Source organism: Alternaria burnsii (assembly GCF_013036055.1).
Source record: "Alternaria burnsii strain CBS107.38 chromosome Unknown 740, whole genome shotgun sequence".
In the NCBI taxonomy this organism is placed as follows: Eukaryota; Fungi; Ascomycota; class Dothideomycetes; order Pleosporales; family Pleosporaceae; genus Alternaria; species Alternaria burnsii.
Window position 1 is genome coordinate 825,414 of NW_024066112.1, and position 17,828 is coordinate 843,241.

At 52.2% G+C, this 17,828-nt stretch overlaps 2 protein-coding genes across 2 annotated transcripts; both read right to left on the reverse strand.

Moving 5' to 3' along the window:
• Positions 1–1,382: 1,382 nt before the first annotated feature.
• GT037_005129 (chromosome-associated kinesin kif4) lies at positions 1,383–6,771 on the reverse strand (the record flags this gene model as incomplete). The annotated part of the gene is made up of 5 exons (XM_038930176.1): positions 1,383–1,970; positions 2,020–5,943; positions 5,994–6,178; positions 6,233–6,556; positions 6,615–6,771. 5 exons carry the CDS (start codon positions 6,769–6,771, stop codon positions 1,383–1,385), a joined length of 5,178 nt encoding a protein of 1,725 aa, XP_038787126.1.
• A 6,217-nt stretch (positions 6,772–12,988) lies between these two features.
• Positions 12,989–15,902, reverse strand: GT037_005130 (uncharacterized protein; the record flags this gene model as incomplete). The annotated part of the gene is made up of 3 exons (XM_038930177.1): positions 12,989–14,404; positions 14,459–15,478; positions 15,531–15,902. The coding sequence occupies 3 exons, from the start codon at positions 15,900–15,902 to the stop codon at positions 12,989–12,991; spliced, it is 2,808 nt and encodes a 935-aa protein (XP_038787127.1).
• Between the last annotated feature and the right edge of the window lie 1,926 nt (positions 15,903–17,828).

Genomic DNA, 17,828 nt, shown 5'->3' on the forward strand with positions numbered 1-17,828 from the left:
TCCACCTTTCACATAATTCTCTCGGACCTGCGCACAAGTTCAGGTATCATATCAATGTAATCTCAAGCCGTCTCTCCTACTTTCTCGACATTCTAGAATAATGAAACCAACAACGACCGGACATTCAAAGCCGTGCCCGATCCATATGCTGCAACCTCCTTCCTAATCTATACAACGCAACGCAAAGAGATTCGGAGCAAGTACCCAACATATTACTTTCTCATCTAAATTCTTCACACAATATCTCACCACAATCTTGTACTGAAGCTTCGTCGCATCCCTCGCGTATGTGCCGCACCACGACTGTGCCGTACACAGCGGCACGGAGATATTGCAAGTAAAGAAGGGCGGAGGCACAGTTAGGAACAGAAGAAAGCGGCACGCAAGAATCCATTGATGAGGCACAGTTGACCTAGCGTAAGTCGCCTAAATCTGCTTACCTAGGTAAGCAAATTATCGCGATCTCGTCGCATAGTGCGTTTGAAACCTGCAAAGCGAGATTACGCGTTATCGACGTAGTGTGACGATTAAGTTCCGTGATTTGTGGTGTGATGGTGTGATGAAGGTGCAGATGATGAAGGGTCATGTGATGCAGTATGTCAAAGGCTTGCCTGCTATAGTTTTCCGTTGGTTCTAGTAATTACGTCGACGATGACTAAGGTGCAGTGCGATGAGTGTATCGGACTCGTGTTTCATCACGGGAAGGTGGAGACAATGGCGTGTCGTAGGTAGAAAGAAGGCATGATATTTTTTGTCACAGTGGATCATCCATCAAAAAACCCTCTCATAGATCCCATTGATCTGCTTTCACAAATGTCCCAGAAGAAGAACCCAAATTAAAAACAAGAAAGGCAAAAGGTTGATCGTTTCGCTCTCTTCGCTATGCACACGCAAGCTCTCATCCGACCATGAGCATGAAGACAATCCAAGGCCCTGGTTACATCTCAAACTGAATGTCCTTTCGAGCCATCAACTGCCGTGAAAATATACATTAGGAAAGTAGTTGGAATGAAGTGAAGTGAAGTGAAGAGGAGTAAAGTAAAGTAAGGTGAAGTAAGGGGGGGTATGGGGCATGCAAACATAAAAGGCAAGAGAGAAGAGAGGTATCGGACAAGGACCTCTCTATGTCCAACCGACCATAGCGCGTCCAACGGTAGATGTGTGCCAGAGATGCGAGCATTGCAAATCGTTGAAAGCATAAAGACATGTCGAAGAAAAGACGCTACTGCGAGCCTCGGAGGGCAAACTAGGTAGAGCAGGTGTATCGGGGGTATGTCGCGCGTGGTATGTAAAGATCCCTTCCAGTACGCCGGTATAAGCAGGTAACAAAGAAGCAAATACATGAAGGTTAAAGTTGTGGGTGAGCGGATAAGCGGAGAAGCTTAGAAGCAGTTTAAGGTGCCCTTCTTCTTGCCTTTTTTCTGCGCATTGTTGAGAGCTGCCATGCGAGCTTCGAGGTGGGCACGCTCGGCCTCAACGCGAAGACGGGCGTTGCGTTCCTCTTCAACGGCTTGGAGAGAGTGGCGTGCTGCGCTGCGCTCTTTGCGCATCACGTTCAACTCTTCTTCCAGAGTAGCACACTTCTTTCTAAACTGATCCAGATCAGTCTTGGTCTTGGTGCTTGAAGCTTCGAGGTCAGTCAGAGCATCCTCAAGGGTAGCTGTGAGCTGCTTTTCAGCAAACAAGTGCTTCTCGATGGTACGGATGCGAGCTTCTTGGTCTTCGACCAACTGAGCATGTGCAATATCTTTGCTCTGATGGCGCGAGGTAGGGGGAGAAGGCGCACTGGCCTGTGGTGGTGGGCTGCCAGGAGGGAGGGGAGGGAGAGGGATGGCAGGTGGCGGTGACGGCAAAGAGGTGTGCGCAGTGCTCTTGCGCGCAGTAGAGTTGTTCGAATTGGATCGTTGAAGGTCTTCACGAGGGTCCATAGAGGCACGAGCAGAGTTTCGCTTCGCATCAACCAGTTGTGACTAAATCATGTTAGCTCATTGTTCGAAGTTGAGATTAAGACAAACTTACCTCCAAGAGTGCGATCTTGATGCGCGACTCCTGTACCTCCTTCTCAAGTTCTTCACCATGGTTCATGGCATCTTGAAGCTCGCGAGTGCGCTCAGTTTGTAGAGCAGACAATCGGTTGTTGGCAGCCTCATGCTGGTCCCAGTTCTGGTTGAGCTGATCTTCAAGTTCTTGTACGAGACGGGCGCTCTTATGCTCCTTCTCGCTTACTTTCTCGAGCTCCTTCAATGTCTCGGCGTTGATGATTTCGAACTCCTTCATCTTGCCCTTGAGTGTATTGACTTCATTGGCGGCTTCCGCGAGGTCTTTCCTAGCCACCTCGCGGTCGGCTAAAGCCTCCTCCAGCTTGGTAGTGATGGACTTGCGCTCCTGAACCAGTGCCTCGATATGAGACTGCACATTGCTGATGTCTGTCTCCTCACCTAGTGCAGTCGAAACACTCTCAAGCAGCATTGCCATCTCGGACTTGGCCTTGGAAAGATCCGCTTCGAGCGAGGCAGATGTCTCTCGATGAGTTGTCAGCTCTAGCGTAAGCTTTTCAAGCTCGACTGCGTGTGTCTTCTGGATAGAATCCATGCCTTGTTGATGGTAGTCGATCGCTGCCTTGTGCTCTTCGATCTGCCTCTCCAAGTTGGAAACAAGCGACCGGTGAGTGTCCAGTTCCTTCTCAGTAAGCGCCCGGGCTTCAGAGTCTTCCTCAATCTGTTGGATAATGCTCGCATGAGATTCTTCAAGCTCAGCAAGGCGGGCAGCGTTGTTGACAGCCGTTGATTTGTGCTGGTCAACCTCGGCTTGCAAGGTAGCAATAAGCTCAGAGTGCTTGGCTCTCTCCTGTTCCAGAGCTGCCTCAGACTCAGCGCCTCGGGTTTGCTCGATCTCAGACACGCGTAGAGCGTGGTCAACTTCGAGTCGCTGTTTCGCAGATTCTAGTTCGCGAACTGTCTCAAGATGTCGTTTCTCGGAGGCCTTGGTAGCTTCAATGGCCTCGAGGTGCTTGGACTGCCAATGAGCAGCTTCATCACTAAGCGTAGTAAGCTGGGTGTGGCGACTAGCTTCATCTTGAGGTTCTTCGTGACCGTTCACCATCGGCGTCGCCTCAGGCGTCCGGCGCGGTGATGGTAGATCATCAGATGGATCAATGCCCTTCGCAGAAGCCTTGAGGGTCTCAATCTGTTCTCTGAGTTCTTGTTCGCGCTGTGTGTGGGAATCCTTCAACTCCTTGATGTGCTCTTCATTCTGCTTCATCTGATCCTGCATCGAAGCAACGATGGAGATGTCGAGAGGAGACCCAGCCTTCAAGCTAGAACGTTCTTTTGTTAGGCCACTGATCAAAGTCATCTTGCCTTCCATCTCCTTGCGTACAGATTGCAACTCCATCTCCAAATCCTGCACTCGCTCAGACCGAACATGAAGCTCTGACATGATAGTGTTGAGGTTGACCTCAAAGTTCTGGATGGCATCAGGGTCTTCTTCTAGAGTATCCAAGGCCAAGTTACGAAGCGAGGCGAATGCGCGGTTAGAACGGTCGTTCGCGAGAACTGCTTGACTGGACTTTCTGCGAATCATGTGGACAGACGGGGAAGATGGTCGGTTCGCTTGCATCTGGGCTTTCTGAACCTCCGACTTGAGCTCTTCGACGTAGTCGAGTGTGTCTTGATGCTCTTCTTGAAGATCGGAGTAAGTTTGTTGAAGCTTCTCTATGCGTTCCTCCTTCTCGTTGTGCAGTAGCTTCAGTGCCTTCAGCTCTTGGATCAGCACGGTGTCAGGAATGTGCTGCTCTTGGTTCGTGGAGGCGACTGATGTCCGTCGAGCCTTGGTCTCGTCATGACCAACCTCCGTCTCCTCCTCTGAAATATTGTTGTTGCCGGACTCCGCTAAGGACAATTCCGCAGACAGTGTACGCGAGGACGATAGTGGGCCATCCTCTGCTGTGACACCATTCGCTCCCGTCTCTGCTAAGAAGGAGCTTGGTCGAGAAGAAGCCACTGACGTTACCCCATTACGGCGCGCTTCATCTACAGAGTCTTGAAGGGCGGCCAAAGTCCGCAAAGCCTCTTGGTACTTGCTGGCAAGTTTCTCGTAGTCTTGAAGCGTTCCTTCATGTTCAACGCGTAGATCAAGCAGCTCTTGAGTGACGGTGTCGAGTTTGTCATTCACAAAGCGAGTTTGCGCCGGGCTGGAAGGCTCGTCGCCTGCGGCTGAAGCAGCCTTGACAGCAAAACGATCCTTTTGCTCGTCTGCACCGTCATGCTGGGCAGATGTGCTGGCTGTGAGTGGACGCTCACTCTCTTCAGGAATGGCATCCACGGGCGTGCCGAACTGGTGCATGCTCTCGCTAGTAACCCGCTTCTCTAGCTTAGGGCGCTTCTCGATGAAGGGATCACTAGGTGTCTTGGAGTGGCCGTTGACGTAGGAGTCATCAGCGGGATCCTTGTGGTCGAGCTCGTGGAGGAGATTGTCCAGTTTGGCCACGCTGCGTTGCCTTTCGACGACATGCTTCAGTCGCTCGATCTCACGGGTCATGATCTCAGTCTCCTGCTCATTCTCGGCCAGACGCTCTTCTAATGTTGAGATGTATTCCTCGCTGCTTGTTTCGTTCTCGCGAGCCCTTTGTAGCTTCTCGCGCAGCTCAGTAATGATAGTATCGTTCTTTTCGATGCCATTCGCTGAGTTGTCGATTTGGCGCTCGAGCGATTGGACATACTCTTCGTTGTTCGCGTCCCGTTCCATTGCCTTCTGAATGCGCGATTGCAGGTGATGGTTCTGGCTTTCGAGAATTGCAATGCGTGTCTCCTTCTCCAGAAGGTCGCTCTCGTTGTTCGACAGAGATGATCGTGTGTTGGAAAGGGAGGCTTCCAGCGATTGGATCGTCTTCTCGTATTCCAACACTACGGATTCGACTGCCTCGGCAAAAGAATTGGATCGTTTCAGCCTCTCAAGTGCAGAGTCACCAATAGCATCCTTGAGCATAGGCGTTTCAGTTTCTTCGTTGTCGCGGGCTTTGGTAATCTCGGAGATTAACTTAGCGTGACGGGCGCTGAGGGCATTGTAGTTTTCTTGAACGTCAAGCAACTGGTTCTGAAGCTCAGCTTCGCGCTCGTCCTGGCGCTCGTGACGCTCTTGAGGGTTTGCTTTCTTTCTATCTGTGCGCTCAGATAGTCGAATCTGGTCTCGGAGAAATTGGACTTCGGCCCGCAAGCGGTCGATGGCCGCTTGTTTATCACTGTCGTCATGGATTTGTTGGATTTGGGGCTTGACTTGGATAGCGCGGGCGCGCTGGGCGTACTGGACGGTGTTCAAGGTTTCGCTTAAGTGGAACTCGGCTGGGTTAACACAAGCAATCATGTAGGTGATGGCGTTTCCGCCAAGCGAGTCCTGCAGCAGGCGCGTGAGCCTAGAGTCGCGGTACGAGACGTAGCCCCCATGGGAACGTGCCGACAGCTGCGAGATGACTTTGCCCAAGCTCGCAAGCCCTGCATTGATGGATATACCCTCCCGAGCCCGCTCACCCTGCGCTCCTGTGTTCTTCAACCTCTCACTTCCTGCCAGATCTACAAAATGCAACTTGCTGTCGACTGTCATCCAGCTCTCGCTGGAGGAGCCCGACATCATCTCGATTGGGACGGATCGGCGCTTCTCACGATTCGAGGTAGGTGCGGCAGGCGACGACTTCTTCTGGACTAGGTTTAGACTGAAGACTGCGTGTGAACGGGAAGATTTGGCGTTGACCGCCGTCGCATCGGTTTGCCGGATTGCGGAGCCGAAGTTGAGCGCGCCGAGCATATCGTCGACTGAGTTGATAGGAATCTGGGTCAGGCCAGTTAGGAGAATGCGACCGTCGCGGTCCTCGCGAATGTTCACTTGGGGCCTGTCATTGGGAGCCACATGCTCGGGGATCAGCAAGTCGCGAAGTTGCTCATTGTAGATCTGCATTCGTCAGTTGCTTGGTTTTTCCACTTGATCAGGGCTTATCTTACCTCGACATAGGTCGCCTTGAGCTGCCAGTTGCGATTCGCTGATGACGATGACGATGACGATGACTTGGTGGAAATGTTGTGTATGCCAGATAGACGGCTGCTTGGTGCGCGGATGCCTGATGAGCCTCGATTGGTGTTACCCTCAAGCTTCTCGAATAGCAGTGCGGCAGCGCGAGGGATGATGCCTAGTGTGGATTAGCACGACTGTCTTGCTTTTGGCAATGCAACGTCCGACATACCCATGACATCGTTGTCGGCCTGGTCTCGCGGACCTGTAGTACCCATGGTGTACGACTTTCCAGCGCCGGACTGGCCATATGCGAGGATGGAGACATTGTAGCCCTCAACAAAGGACTTGACGCTGTCTGAGACGTATTCAAAGACACCCTCCTGCTCAATGTCCTCGCCAAAGACGCGGTCAAAGACGAAGACCTTCTTGCCGCCAGGAGCATCTATCGTGAGACTTGAGGGTGATGTGACGTGGCAGAGGGCGCCGCGAAAGCGCTGTGGAATGAGTTCGTAGCCCGGTTCGCCGTTTTGCAGTGGCGGTCGCACTCGTACAGCTGCAGTAGACTGTGGTTAGAATGGGTGATGTTCAGCGGAGCCTGAGAATGCACCTACCAACTTTGACTGCAGTCCTGCTGTCTTCATCTGAAGCCCTGCTGCCACCGGGTTTACTGCTCACGCTCATGCGACTGGAGCTGCGGTTCGGTCGGATCATTGCGCTCATGGGCCGCGGAACGCCGTTTGCGGGCGAACCTGGTGGTGAGGTGGCCATGGGTGCGGCTTACGGCTGCGCCGTTGTGTGCGAGTGGTGTATGTGCGCCGACCGTTGGATGTGGTGTTGTGTATGCTTTTGCGGTGGAAGGAACGTGGATCCAGCAAAGAGTAACTTGGGCGTTGTCGGAGCGGCCTTCATCCGCGGAAGCAATGCTGGCCGTGGTGGTGAAGGTGGTTGGTGCGAGCGCAGATTAGCCGCCTACAAGTCGAGGCAGCAGGCTGTGGGTTGCGTTCGCAGCGATTAGGATAAGGGCACAAAAAAGAAGAGCCCTAGGATAAAAAATGAAGACGCGGATTATTTTGCTTGTGAAGGCCCTTTGAGAGCAAGCAAGCAGGGCTTACTGCGGGTTACCAACGCGCCAGATGCCCCTTAGCGTCTCCAGGGGCCGCCTTTGGATACCCCAGCCAATTGCTGCAGGTTGGCCCAAGTAGTGTGCCGTACCTGTGCTGTATCGGCGTCTGTGTGCCTGGCTAAGACCGTACCTAGATAACCTCGGCGTCAAGTCCACTGCCTGACTCTCGACTCAACTGCTCGCCGGTCCCACTCCTGTCCGGGCGACGGATGCACGCTGGGAGCGTCTTCCCCTGCGTCGACAGCGACCCCTTCAACGTTGTACTATGGTAGACCGTCCTGCAATTGGACCGCTACACCAGGAATAATGACTTGTAAACTTTGTTTTCGTGTCGTTCGCCCCTGCCTTGGACCCCACTAGCCTTCACCATCTAGTCTTGCCTCACTAGCGATCGACGGCCGTTCCTTCCCATCCTCCTGGCCTATCTCTAACCTGAACCAGGCGACGCAGCTTTGTCATGCCACAAAGGAGCCCGAGCATAGCACGCGCAATGCCATTCATGCACCGGCAGTCCGCTCCCGGCCTTGTCCTCCCTACGCAGCCATTGCGGCTGTAGATCCCCTCAGCCTCATCTCATTGCTGAGGAAACATTTCAGCTCATCATGCCGCCTCGCGTCGCGTCGCCGTCGCCAGCCTCTCGAGCACGACTGATAGCGCGTTTCAGCTCCGTCAATCGTAAGCGAACTACCCGTCCCTGCTCTTGGCACAGGTGACGAAGCTGCAGAAACGCTGTGGAAACCGCATGCAAAGAGGGGCATCTACTGCAAGGCCGCCTCCACATACGCAAAAGTGCCGAGCCCCTTGCTCTTGCTCCTATTCTACGACTGCATCAAGCCACAGCAGTTGTTCGAGAGAACGTGTTTGTTTCTAGCGCCCTCTACCAACGCCATGTGGCTTTGCCTCCTCGCCCTATAGCAGCCCCTTTCTGCGAAAACGACAAAAGTCCGCGAGTACTATCCGTTAGTCTAGCGTAGTCCCTCCGGCCCTCGCCCTGATTGCTGCAATTCTACGCGCGGTGGAACTTGCCATCTGGCTACCATCAACGCCCTGTGCCTAAGTGATTCATGTCCATCGGCGCAGGCGCACTACTCCCCAGATAGGAAGTCACCTCGACCAGACTCTATCGCCACTTTTTATCCGTCTCTTTACACACATGGCATCACTGTACCTCAAGCATGTGCGCAGGTTAGCCAGGAATCAAACTTGAATTGAAAGCAAACTTGGTGCAGAAGACGTTGTGACCCCCCACGTGATAGGCAGCCAACAGCCAACCACATAGGCAGCCACCTCGAGACGAAGCTTACCAATATCACGCACGTTATGAGTTGAGCACCTCGCGCGTGCTTTCCTCAGCCAGCCGATGACCCCGCCCTAAGCAATGTGGTTGTGACAACTGCGCATCCTCGAACCTTGAAAATCCTGAGACATGTTCACATCCTCTCCCACGTCACTTCCTCCTTGAGCGTGGAGCCTTGTCTTCTTCAATTTCGACGCACCATCTGCTTCCGCATGGTCCGCTTCATTCCTCTCGCCAAAAGAGATTGTACCAGGGTAGGACCGGAGATGAGCGGACATGTCAATCTGTATGGTCCAGTGACATATCTTCGAGCAGAAACCATAGCGACAACTCAGGCATGCCCGCAGGCTCTGCCGGCACTTCGTTCCCACAGCAGTAACTGAGCATGGTGTAGGCCACCAGCAAGTTTGGGATGATGCCCAACCACTCGCGTACTAGGTACGTTACCCACAGTGTAATAACAGCCGGCTATTATAGGTGCTAAAAACGCGACTACGGGACCATATGCACGACATGCCTTGTTTCCTCGCCGATCTTGCATGTCATTGCAGGTTTTCATCGTTGACGACCAGAGAAGAGGCTAGAGGTAATCGTCACCGGTATCATTACAACGATACTTCGAGCAATGTTTGGTTGATAATGCAGGACTCCGTCGAGCACACAAAGAGCTACTGAATTCATCGCCTGTCGTTCTTCCGCACTAAAATCAGGACCCACCATCGTTACAAGTCCCCTAGCTTATATACGCGAGCCACGAGTTCTCCAAGATGCGAAGCTTAGCCGCGTACCAACCCTGGTCCCCAGTTCGTCTCAGATTCTGCAGGCCGGGAATGTCGAAGATCTCAACGCAATTGCATCATAATGTATCAGAGATCAAGGTATGGTAACTACACAATCTACTCGCTCGATCTCAATCTTGCGATGAAATGCGGGGTAAGAACGATAGAAATGTTGTCAAGTACTATGTACCTTACGATATTCTCTCTTACACGTGCGCTACACGCGAGATGTTGACTACTGCATGGTGTAGCCCCACGCTGAACTTTATTTCGACTGCAGCTTGCGACCGAGTCAAGATTCATCACTCGCCACTTCGCTTCCCCGTTGCTTTGCCGTCTTCATTCGAAAGGCGGTCAACACATTACGGTCCTTCTCAATGCCGTCCCAGGCCTCGCCTCCGCCCCCCGGCCCTTTTACTTATGGTGTCACCACTGTGATCCGCGGCAACATGCGAACAGCCGATTGAGCGTCTTTTGAACAAGGATCACGCCAACGGCTATCGGGTACCGTAAAACTACAAACTCTATTCAGCCGGCTTCATGCAGGTAAAACGTCACTTGACTGTCAGAACAGATCTAGCTACGCGGCTTTCTGACACTGTCGACATCGGAAACATGTAACCTGTAACATCCGCTACACTGCCGGCCCGTCATCTTCTAAAGTTAGACTTTTTTGAAGACGCCATTGGCCCTCCATAAACATAGGACGAAAGCTCGGCTCGACTTGCACAGGTACATGACATTACAGGACTGCCTCCCAATACACTACTCAGACCTCAACGGTCATACCGTTAGGTGCAGCTAATGTAAGTCCTATCACTAGATTCATGCAAGAACGCAGCCGCTGTCTACCTTTAGAGTAAGATTGTGGGTTCGGTGTCAGAAATTCTCCGTGGCTATCCGCTGGATCAAATCGACACGTGCGTTGTACTCTCTTCGTACGTCAACCAGTGCAGGAAAACCGGTATGGTTCGTACTCGTACATCGGGATCATGCATGCAAAGACTGTCTTGAAGTATCTGCGGCAATACTGTCGGATTGGCGCCCAATCTAATGACAATCCTCGTGCATCACCCCGTTAACGACAGGTCAATCTGTCAATCCGCTTCAAATCTATGTGTATCAGCGTGTATTCTATATGGGTGGTTGTTTGACATTGCCATCACAGTTTTCCAGGTATAGGTACTGCAGTCAACATTGTATCAGCATCAATAACAACGCCATCTTCTATCAATCCAGCGGTACATATGGCCACTCACACAACCCCGTGCACGTGTTTTTTTAGTCTCAAACCTATGCCTTCTATCTCCCTATCTAGTCCCATCCCAAAACAATATCATGTTTGGAGCAAATGAAGCACAAATGCAGCTGGCGACTGAGTCACTTGCGTTCACACAATGCAGAGTAATCACACCGAACCCGCAATGAAATTCCGTTATACGGACCGACACGGGGTTTCTTCAACCAAGTCAGATAGATCTACCAAACAGGCTTCATTGCTACTAACCCTTAATCTCGCCGTCATATCAACCAAGCACAGTGAGAGGTTTTCTTCAAATCAAGTCAAATTGATCGAGCTAGAGGCTTTGGCTTGATTATTGACAACTACATGGCGCATTTCTGTGGGCGTGTCACCTCAGCGAGTCCTTATTCTCGCTATTCTTCTGTGAAGACTTGTCAATAAACAACCACACTATGTAGGCTTGCTTGAATCGGTTTGAGGACGGTAATCACCTTGATAAACTTGGTTAACATGATTGACTTGTTTCACATCCTTAAGGATTGCAATCACGATTGGCAGACTTGGTTAACTTTATTTAAGATAACCAACCACATTTGTCAAGTCTACTGCTAATACTCGAGCAAAGCTTCGATCAGTTCAATCAGGCTTCTCAAATTCGCATGGAAACTTTGATCAAAACCAAAGCAAACACCATGTTTTTCGCTCTGCTGTCGAGACGAACCTTGTTGAATAATGATCAGATTGAACCTCCATTGCAAAAAGCTTTCAATCGAGCTACTAACCATTAGCCCAGGATACACCGAAAAACAAGCTTTCCTGTATGTTCGAGGAGCAGAAGTCGGTTTGCTATCAAGTTATCCTTGTCGACAGCGGTGTGATGGCCGTGACCGATGTTCGCCTACTCTGAGGAGAACGTGGAATGATCGCTAGATATGCACGCGCTGGCCGCTCAAATCCGCTAGGATGAAGTGAGTTCTCTGTAAGGCATGTTCTTGTAGAGCTCTTTGGAGTCGACAAGAAATTGGCGCGTCTCGTTGGGATCATGTATATAGCAAGGGCTGGTAGATTGGAAGCTCGAACAGGGACAGCGGAATGAATATTCATACGGTGTCTTGCTTTTGGCGTTTTTGAACAAGGACTTCATGGCGGACATTGGTGACAAACCATTCTTGGGTTCTGTTCATATCGAGTGCTCAACAGCCGCATGGTGTATGACGTGGACCGAGCGAAAGTCTTTTCGCAGTCTTTCCGGTTTTGTAGCCGAGCGATTTAGATGGCAAAAAGAAATGTCCAGTTGTCTGGAACAGTCTCTCGTATGGTAACCTGGGCGTCCAGGTTTGCTGGTTTGTGAGCAATGTGAGCGCCTTCTGTTTTGCGACTACTCTAGCATGTTCTTCCAAATAGTCTGCATAGTCATACATGTTCGCGATACCTTGATCTAGTCGGTGAAGCTCTCGTCTAGGGTAGCAGACGGGCTGTTGGTGATTTTCATGGTTGACAGCAGACTTGCCAACAATCAATCCAGATCAATCTGATCAATCAAACTGTGACAATTCGTATTGCAAGCCAATTCAATCCAGAATATCGTAAAATAGCAGTCAGTCAAGCTCAAATTGCCAGATTGATTGATCAGATTAATAGGATTCAGTCTAATCAACCAAACCAATCAATCTAAGCGTTTTTGACCGATCAATCTCATCAACAAAGCCAATTCAATCCGGGGTGCACAGATTGATTGGCTTGATTGTTGGCAAATCAACATGACAATAGTGGTGCTAAGGGTGGAGAAGGTTAAAGCATTTTGGGTACAGGACGTATGAGGTATTAAAGCGAGCTTATGTGCTGACAATCGCGGGAGTTTTCTACCCAAGCAATTGGCATGGTGACCATGAATGTGTCATCTCGCGCAAGTATAGTGCCGGTATTGAAGGTTTCTAATGTGTAGGTGTGAAGGATCGCTTTGTAGTTCGCTCGGAGAGGTACACCTTCACCTTGGTACCAATCTCAGCCAGCCGGTAGCAGTCGAGCATAGAAAGTTCACAGCTGGTAAGGAGGCATGATGTAGATGGATTGTTTGTATATCGAACAAAAGGAGAAAGTGGTATTATCCTAACAAAACAACAAATTACAAGCAGATATACACAAGAGCTATCTGCTCATCAGCCTAGCGCAATGGAAGAAAGAACACCTTGAGTTCCTCCAAGGAACTTTTCTTCTTCCACAACTTATCTTCAGGCTTTATACCTACATACTGGAGTTGCTTCCATCCATCCGTCTTTCTTCGGGTATGACCACAACAAAGACAACTCTTCTCATAGAAACATAAGGAATGACCCAAAGTAGAAGGGGGTCGTCTCAGACAACAGTGTTCTCAAGGAGAGTAGCGAAGTGCAGAACAAGAAGACAGGGTCCCTAAATTTGACCGTTCAACGCCAGGGGTAGATAACATGGTAAGGAAAAGGGCATCAATGCTAATCTCATTTCGATCGCTAATGATAAGACAAAGTAGAGGAAGAACGGAACAAGCAACGGTGTCAATCAGCTTATCGCAGGTTGTGGCGTACAGCAGTGTTGGGTCGCTGGAGTGGTGTCGCGTACTTGGACACGGGGATCATGTCAGCGTGGACATCGTTGCCGTCCACATCATCATCATCTTCGATGATACGTGTTGGTACGACGGGAATGTCGTGCGATCGGTGCTGTAAGCTGTGGCGGTCTGGTGTTGTGCTGGCGCTGGCCATGGACATGGAGGTGCTAGACCTGTGGCTTAGATCGGGAGTTGGGGGAATGCTTGAGCCTCGGTTGGGGCGAAGCATGTTGTCCTCGTCGCCGTACTCGCTGCCAATCGTTGATTGCGCGCGACCTCCAGCTGAAGACATCTGGCCGACGCTGCTGCGACGGTCACTGTGGCTATCGTCTTCAGTGTCAGCACGCTGGGCGAGCTGAAGGCCCTCTACAGCTGCAGCACACTGTTCTGAGATGTTGCGAATGATGTAGGCAATCGCGTCGGTCTTGTCGCGAAGGACACGGTCGGCAACGTCGACCATTGACTGGTTTGAGAAGCGCTTGGAGTTGCGTGCAGGGTTGTTGAATAGGCGCTGTTCCATGTCAGGTGTTACGTCCTCTCCGTCGAGATGCTTGCCTTGTGCAGTGCTCGCTCTTGATTCCTGGCGGCTCTCAACGCCGGCTACGCCGCGGATAGTACCAACCTCAGACTTGTCCTTGATAGAACGGCGGCTCGGAGTTTGAGTCTGCGTCTCAGCGTCCTCAAACTCATCCTCGTCCTCCTCAGGAACATCCTCAAAGCCAGCATCCATGTAATTTGACATGTCGTCTTGGTTGAGCGACTTGACAATGTGCTCCATGTGGTGGGTTTGACCCTCGATGAGGGCACGAAGGTGAAGCACAACACGTTGCGTTTCGTCTCTTTGGCGCATGATGGCGCCGTTAGTGTGTTGCAGTGCAGCAAGCTCCTTCTTGTTCTTCTTCCTCTCACGCTCGAGCTCCTCAGCGATCTCTTGTTGAAGCACAAGCGCTTCGAGAGCATCATCACGCTGCTTCTCAGTACCAGACAGCCGGACAGTAAGCCTTGCGGCATCGTCCTTCTGTTGATCGATGAGACTGGTGAGGCGGCGGTTCTCGCGCTTGTGGTTCTCAATTTTGACCTTGAGATCCTGGGTTTCCTTGGTGAGCTGCTCGGCGAAAGCCTGGAACTTGAGGAACTGCTGTTTCCAGCTCTCAAGCTCCTCGACCAAGAAGTTGTTTCTCTTAGTAACTTTACCGAGCTCGCTGTCCAAGCGTTGCTTGAGATTAATGAAGTCTGTCCAGGCTTCTTGTGCGTCACGCGAGTATTGGTTGCGCTCGCGGACGATCTCGTTCAAGTGGCGCATCGACACCTTAGTCATCAATGGTTTCTTGACGGAGCCTCCAAATATGGCCTTGACTCCAGTGTTGCGGCCCTGAGGTGGTATTAGCATGTGGTCAGATGTGTACTCGCGCGGCTGGGTACATACCAATTTCTCGCAGACGTGATCCATAACAGACATAACCGCGTCTTGGGCCCACCAGTCGGGATCCTGGATGCTCTCAACCTCGCCACGCATCACGATGATCTGACCCGCGGGAATGAGCTTGCCACCGCCATACGCTGATCGCAGATGCTGTGGAACACCAGTCGGTGACACTTCGCCATTCAGAGCCTGCGTCAGACGTTGGATCATCTTGGTCCTCTGGCCTGCCGTAAGAGCAGTCGGCGGGCTGGAGGTCAGGACGAAATTGCGGTCCAAATCAACGACAAGGGCATCTGTAGGGGCTGTAAAGAGCGATCGGCATTCTGAGGTTACACCCAGAATGTATGGGCCCGGCTCCTGGACCAGATCCTTGACGTGACGCGCATGTACGACGGGTACGTACAGACCGCTCCACTCGTAAACCCTCACGCAGAAGCGGATAGTCTCGGCTGCGATCGTGAGCATCGCGGGGTAATGACTAGTGAAGATGATTCGTCGTGTTGGTGACACAGCAGCCTCTATCACACCAACGATGTTGGGGATTGACAGACACGTGAAGAGTGGCCACATGGCGAAATTTTGGAACCCAGTAGGCGAGGACGGGAACTGGTAGCACAGCGCATAGTCCTTCATGTCGATTCGAACCAGGTCGTTCAGACGAGGGGCGGGGAAGCTGAGGATGCGGGACACCTCTTCGGCGTGGAACAGATTCGTAGCCTTGTTCCAGTGAATCCACATACCGCGTAGATAGTCGCCGAGCAAGTTGTACAAAGGGTATCGGGAGAGGAAACTAAGGCAGTACGGAATCCAGTATGTCTCGTCTGGGTTATCGAAAAAGTCGGGCTCGATTCGCTTGCGGAGGTCCCGGATGGTCTCAGCCCTCTTCTCATCAGCGCGAGACCAGACGCGCAGCGCAATGCCGTAAAGAGTGTGTGAAGAATCTTGTTGCAGAACAAAAGAGTGATGTACGCAATGCGGCTGGCTCCTGCCAGTGCAAATCTCGACGTCGTGAGGGAAACATGCCTGTAATACTAGTCAGTAGGGCGACAACAATGGCGTTGTTGTATGAACATACTCGCATAGCTGCATGCAGAGATCTCGCGATATCGTTGTCTTGCTCTAATCTTGGGCTGCTGCCCAAGATCTCAGGAAGCCAGAAGGTACCCACTGCACCCTTCATGTGCCCAATCTTGCCCTGAGATGGTGCAGGCGCCTTTACCCATTGCGACGGCTCCCGTCCAACACCGCACACCATGTAGGCATGAGTAAGAGTCTTTGGGCTCCTCGCGCCCTGCTTGACGTTGAGAGTCGACGGAAGCGGTTGGGTTATTCTCGAGTGAAGCGACGAAGTCCGGCTTGGGATGATGAGGCTGTGGTCGGCATTATCTCTGGTGGGAGGACGCTCACTGGCGCCAGTACGAGGTCGCAAACTTAAAGAAGGGGCCATGTTGGCGGGTTCGTCGACGTCGGTCCTATCGAGGTAGCCGTTCGGGTACGGTTGTAGGGAGCGGCAGGCGGAAGAATCCAGTAATTATTATGACAGCTATAACTGTAAAAACATGAGGCTATGCGTGGAGGAGTCGGATAGGCAACCCGCGAGGACAAGAGAGAGCGGACCGTGAGTACTTTTACGCACTCCGTCAATTGAGGGCTCCGAGGTCACCTTGCTGGGGGCAGTAGAGGAGGGTAGCAGCAAGGGGGAATGATGGCTTTTGGGGAGCTCTGCCGCAGCGCGCGGACTGGATGCTGGGGTTTGAACGACCCGGAGACTAGCATGGGTGGCTTTCACAAGTTTCGGTTCGAGGAAATGAGAAGCATATCCCTGCTCCTTCGCAGGGTCCGTCTCCGGGCACGGTGCACGGCGCTGTCAGGGGCGCTTTTCCTGGATAACGGCTCGCTCGACTTCCTCGAGCGGCGCGACGGCAGCAAGGGCCGCAATAAAAGAGACGGACGGTACAATGTACATTGTTGTAATATCTCTCTTTGCACATACTGTGAGGATTCCTGCAGCCACGTCAAGCACCCGAAGCTCTGGTACCACGACTCGGTCAGCGAGAGCGTGCAGCGGCCTCAGCAGAGAACCCCCGCTGGTGGCAATAGCGCCGTATGGAATGGTCTTATGCTGAATACCGCATTGGGATGGATTAGAATCATTCGCAAGCCTTGTGCACGATGAGCACGTCCGCAGCGTGCATCCTCGCAGCAGCATGCATGAGCAGAGTTCCCGCACTTGCAGCTCGGACGGACCGCGAATGGAAGTGCTTAGAAATTGGCGAGCCATACCCCTGACGGCTGGTGGCTATCGGTCGCTGCCCAGCACGCGGTACATGAAGATCGCTCTCAGGCCCGCCAGGCACGTTTGATCCTGCGTGGTAGCTGGGAGGCGGGAGGCCCTTTCTGCAGGAGAGTTACGTCTAAGATGCACCGTCGAGATGTCGACCAGATACTCGATCGGCTCCACAGTCCGGTAAAGTGTGGTGGCCACGTACAGTAGTCTCGCGTGTAGTGGACCCTCTAGAACCAGACTTCGTTGTCTGCTGAGCTTTGCGGAGAGCAGCTGCAATCCGTGAGGCTGAAACACCGGGCAGTAATGTTATCTGGCAAATCGGGCGGCTTCGCCCAGGTTCGGTCGCGCAAACAAGGACAGGACTGGCTGCAGCCGGACATGACGAGAACGACTCGATTGCCTCTCAACAGCAGTAGACGAGCGCAAGCGCATAAATCGGCGCGCTCGACGTCGGTTTGATCTGCGCCTGGTGGACCTCGATGTAATTTGGCGTGGAGAATACTCCGACGCACTTAAGGAAAGGGTTCCCAGTCGCCCGAAGCCTGGCGAGTGTGCTGGCGGCGTGCGCCTGCTCCGACCATCGTTCGTTGAAAGGCCACGGATAAGGCGCCAATTTCCATGTTTATGGGAAGTTTGCGCATAGGGGTACAGTGACCGAGAGAGTGGAAAGCGTCGCAATAGATCTGCACTAGACGAGCGAAGAGCAGCGGACAGAGTTTTTGGATGTCGCGCTAGTTCAAACCACACAAACTTTCATAGCTGCTAGCATCTGCAGTCTTGCGTGCAGCATCGATCTAAGCAACGTTGCGAAATTGCTTACAGAGTAGATCTGCATGATTGTCACTCTACTGTAAAACTTGCATTCTGGTGCTGGTCGTCGCATCTTCAGACGGGACGATATCTGACTACAGCCACAACGCCGATATACGAAACTTTCCCTCGCAACCCATCATTGCCTCACACGCCACAACACGCGTCGCATCGATCAACAGCACCTACCGCCAGACCTTCCCTGCGCCTGTTCACGCCTACGGCTTCTCCGCCGCCCTTGGTGCGAAAGCGACTTCCCGTCGTGCCCCATCGCGC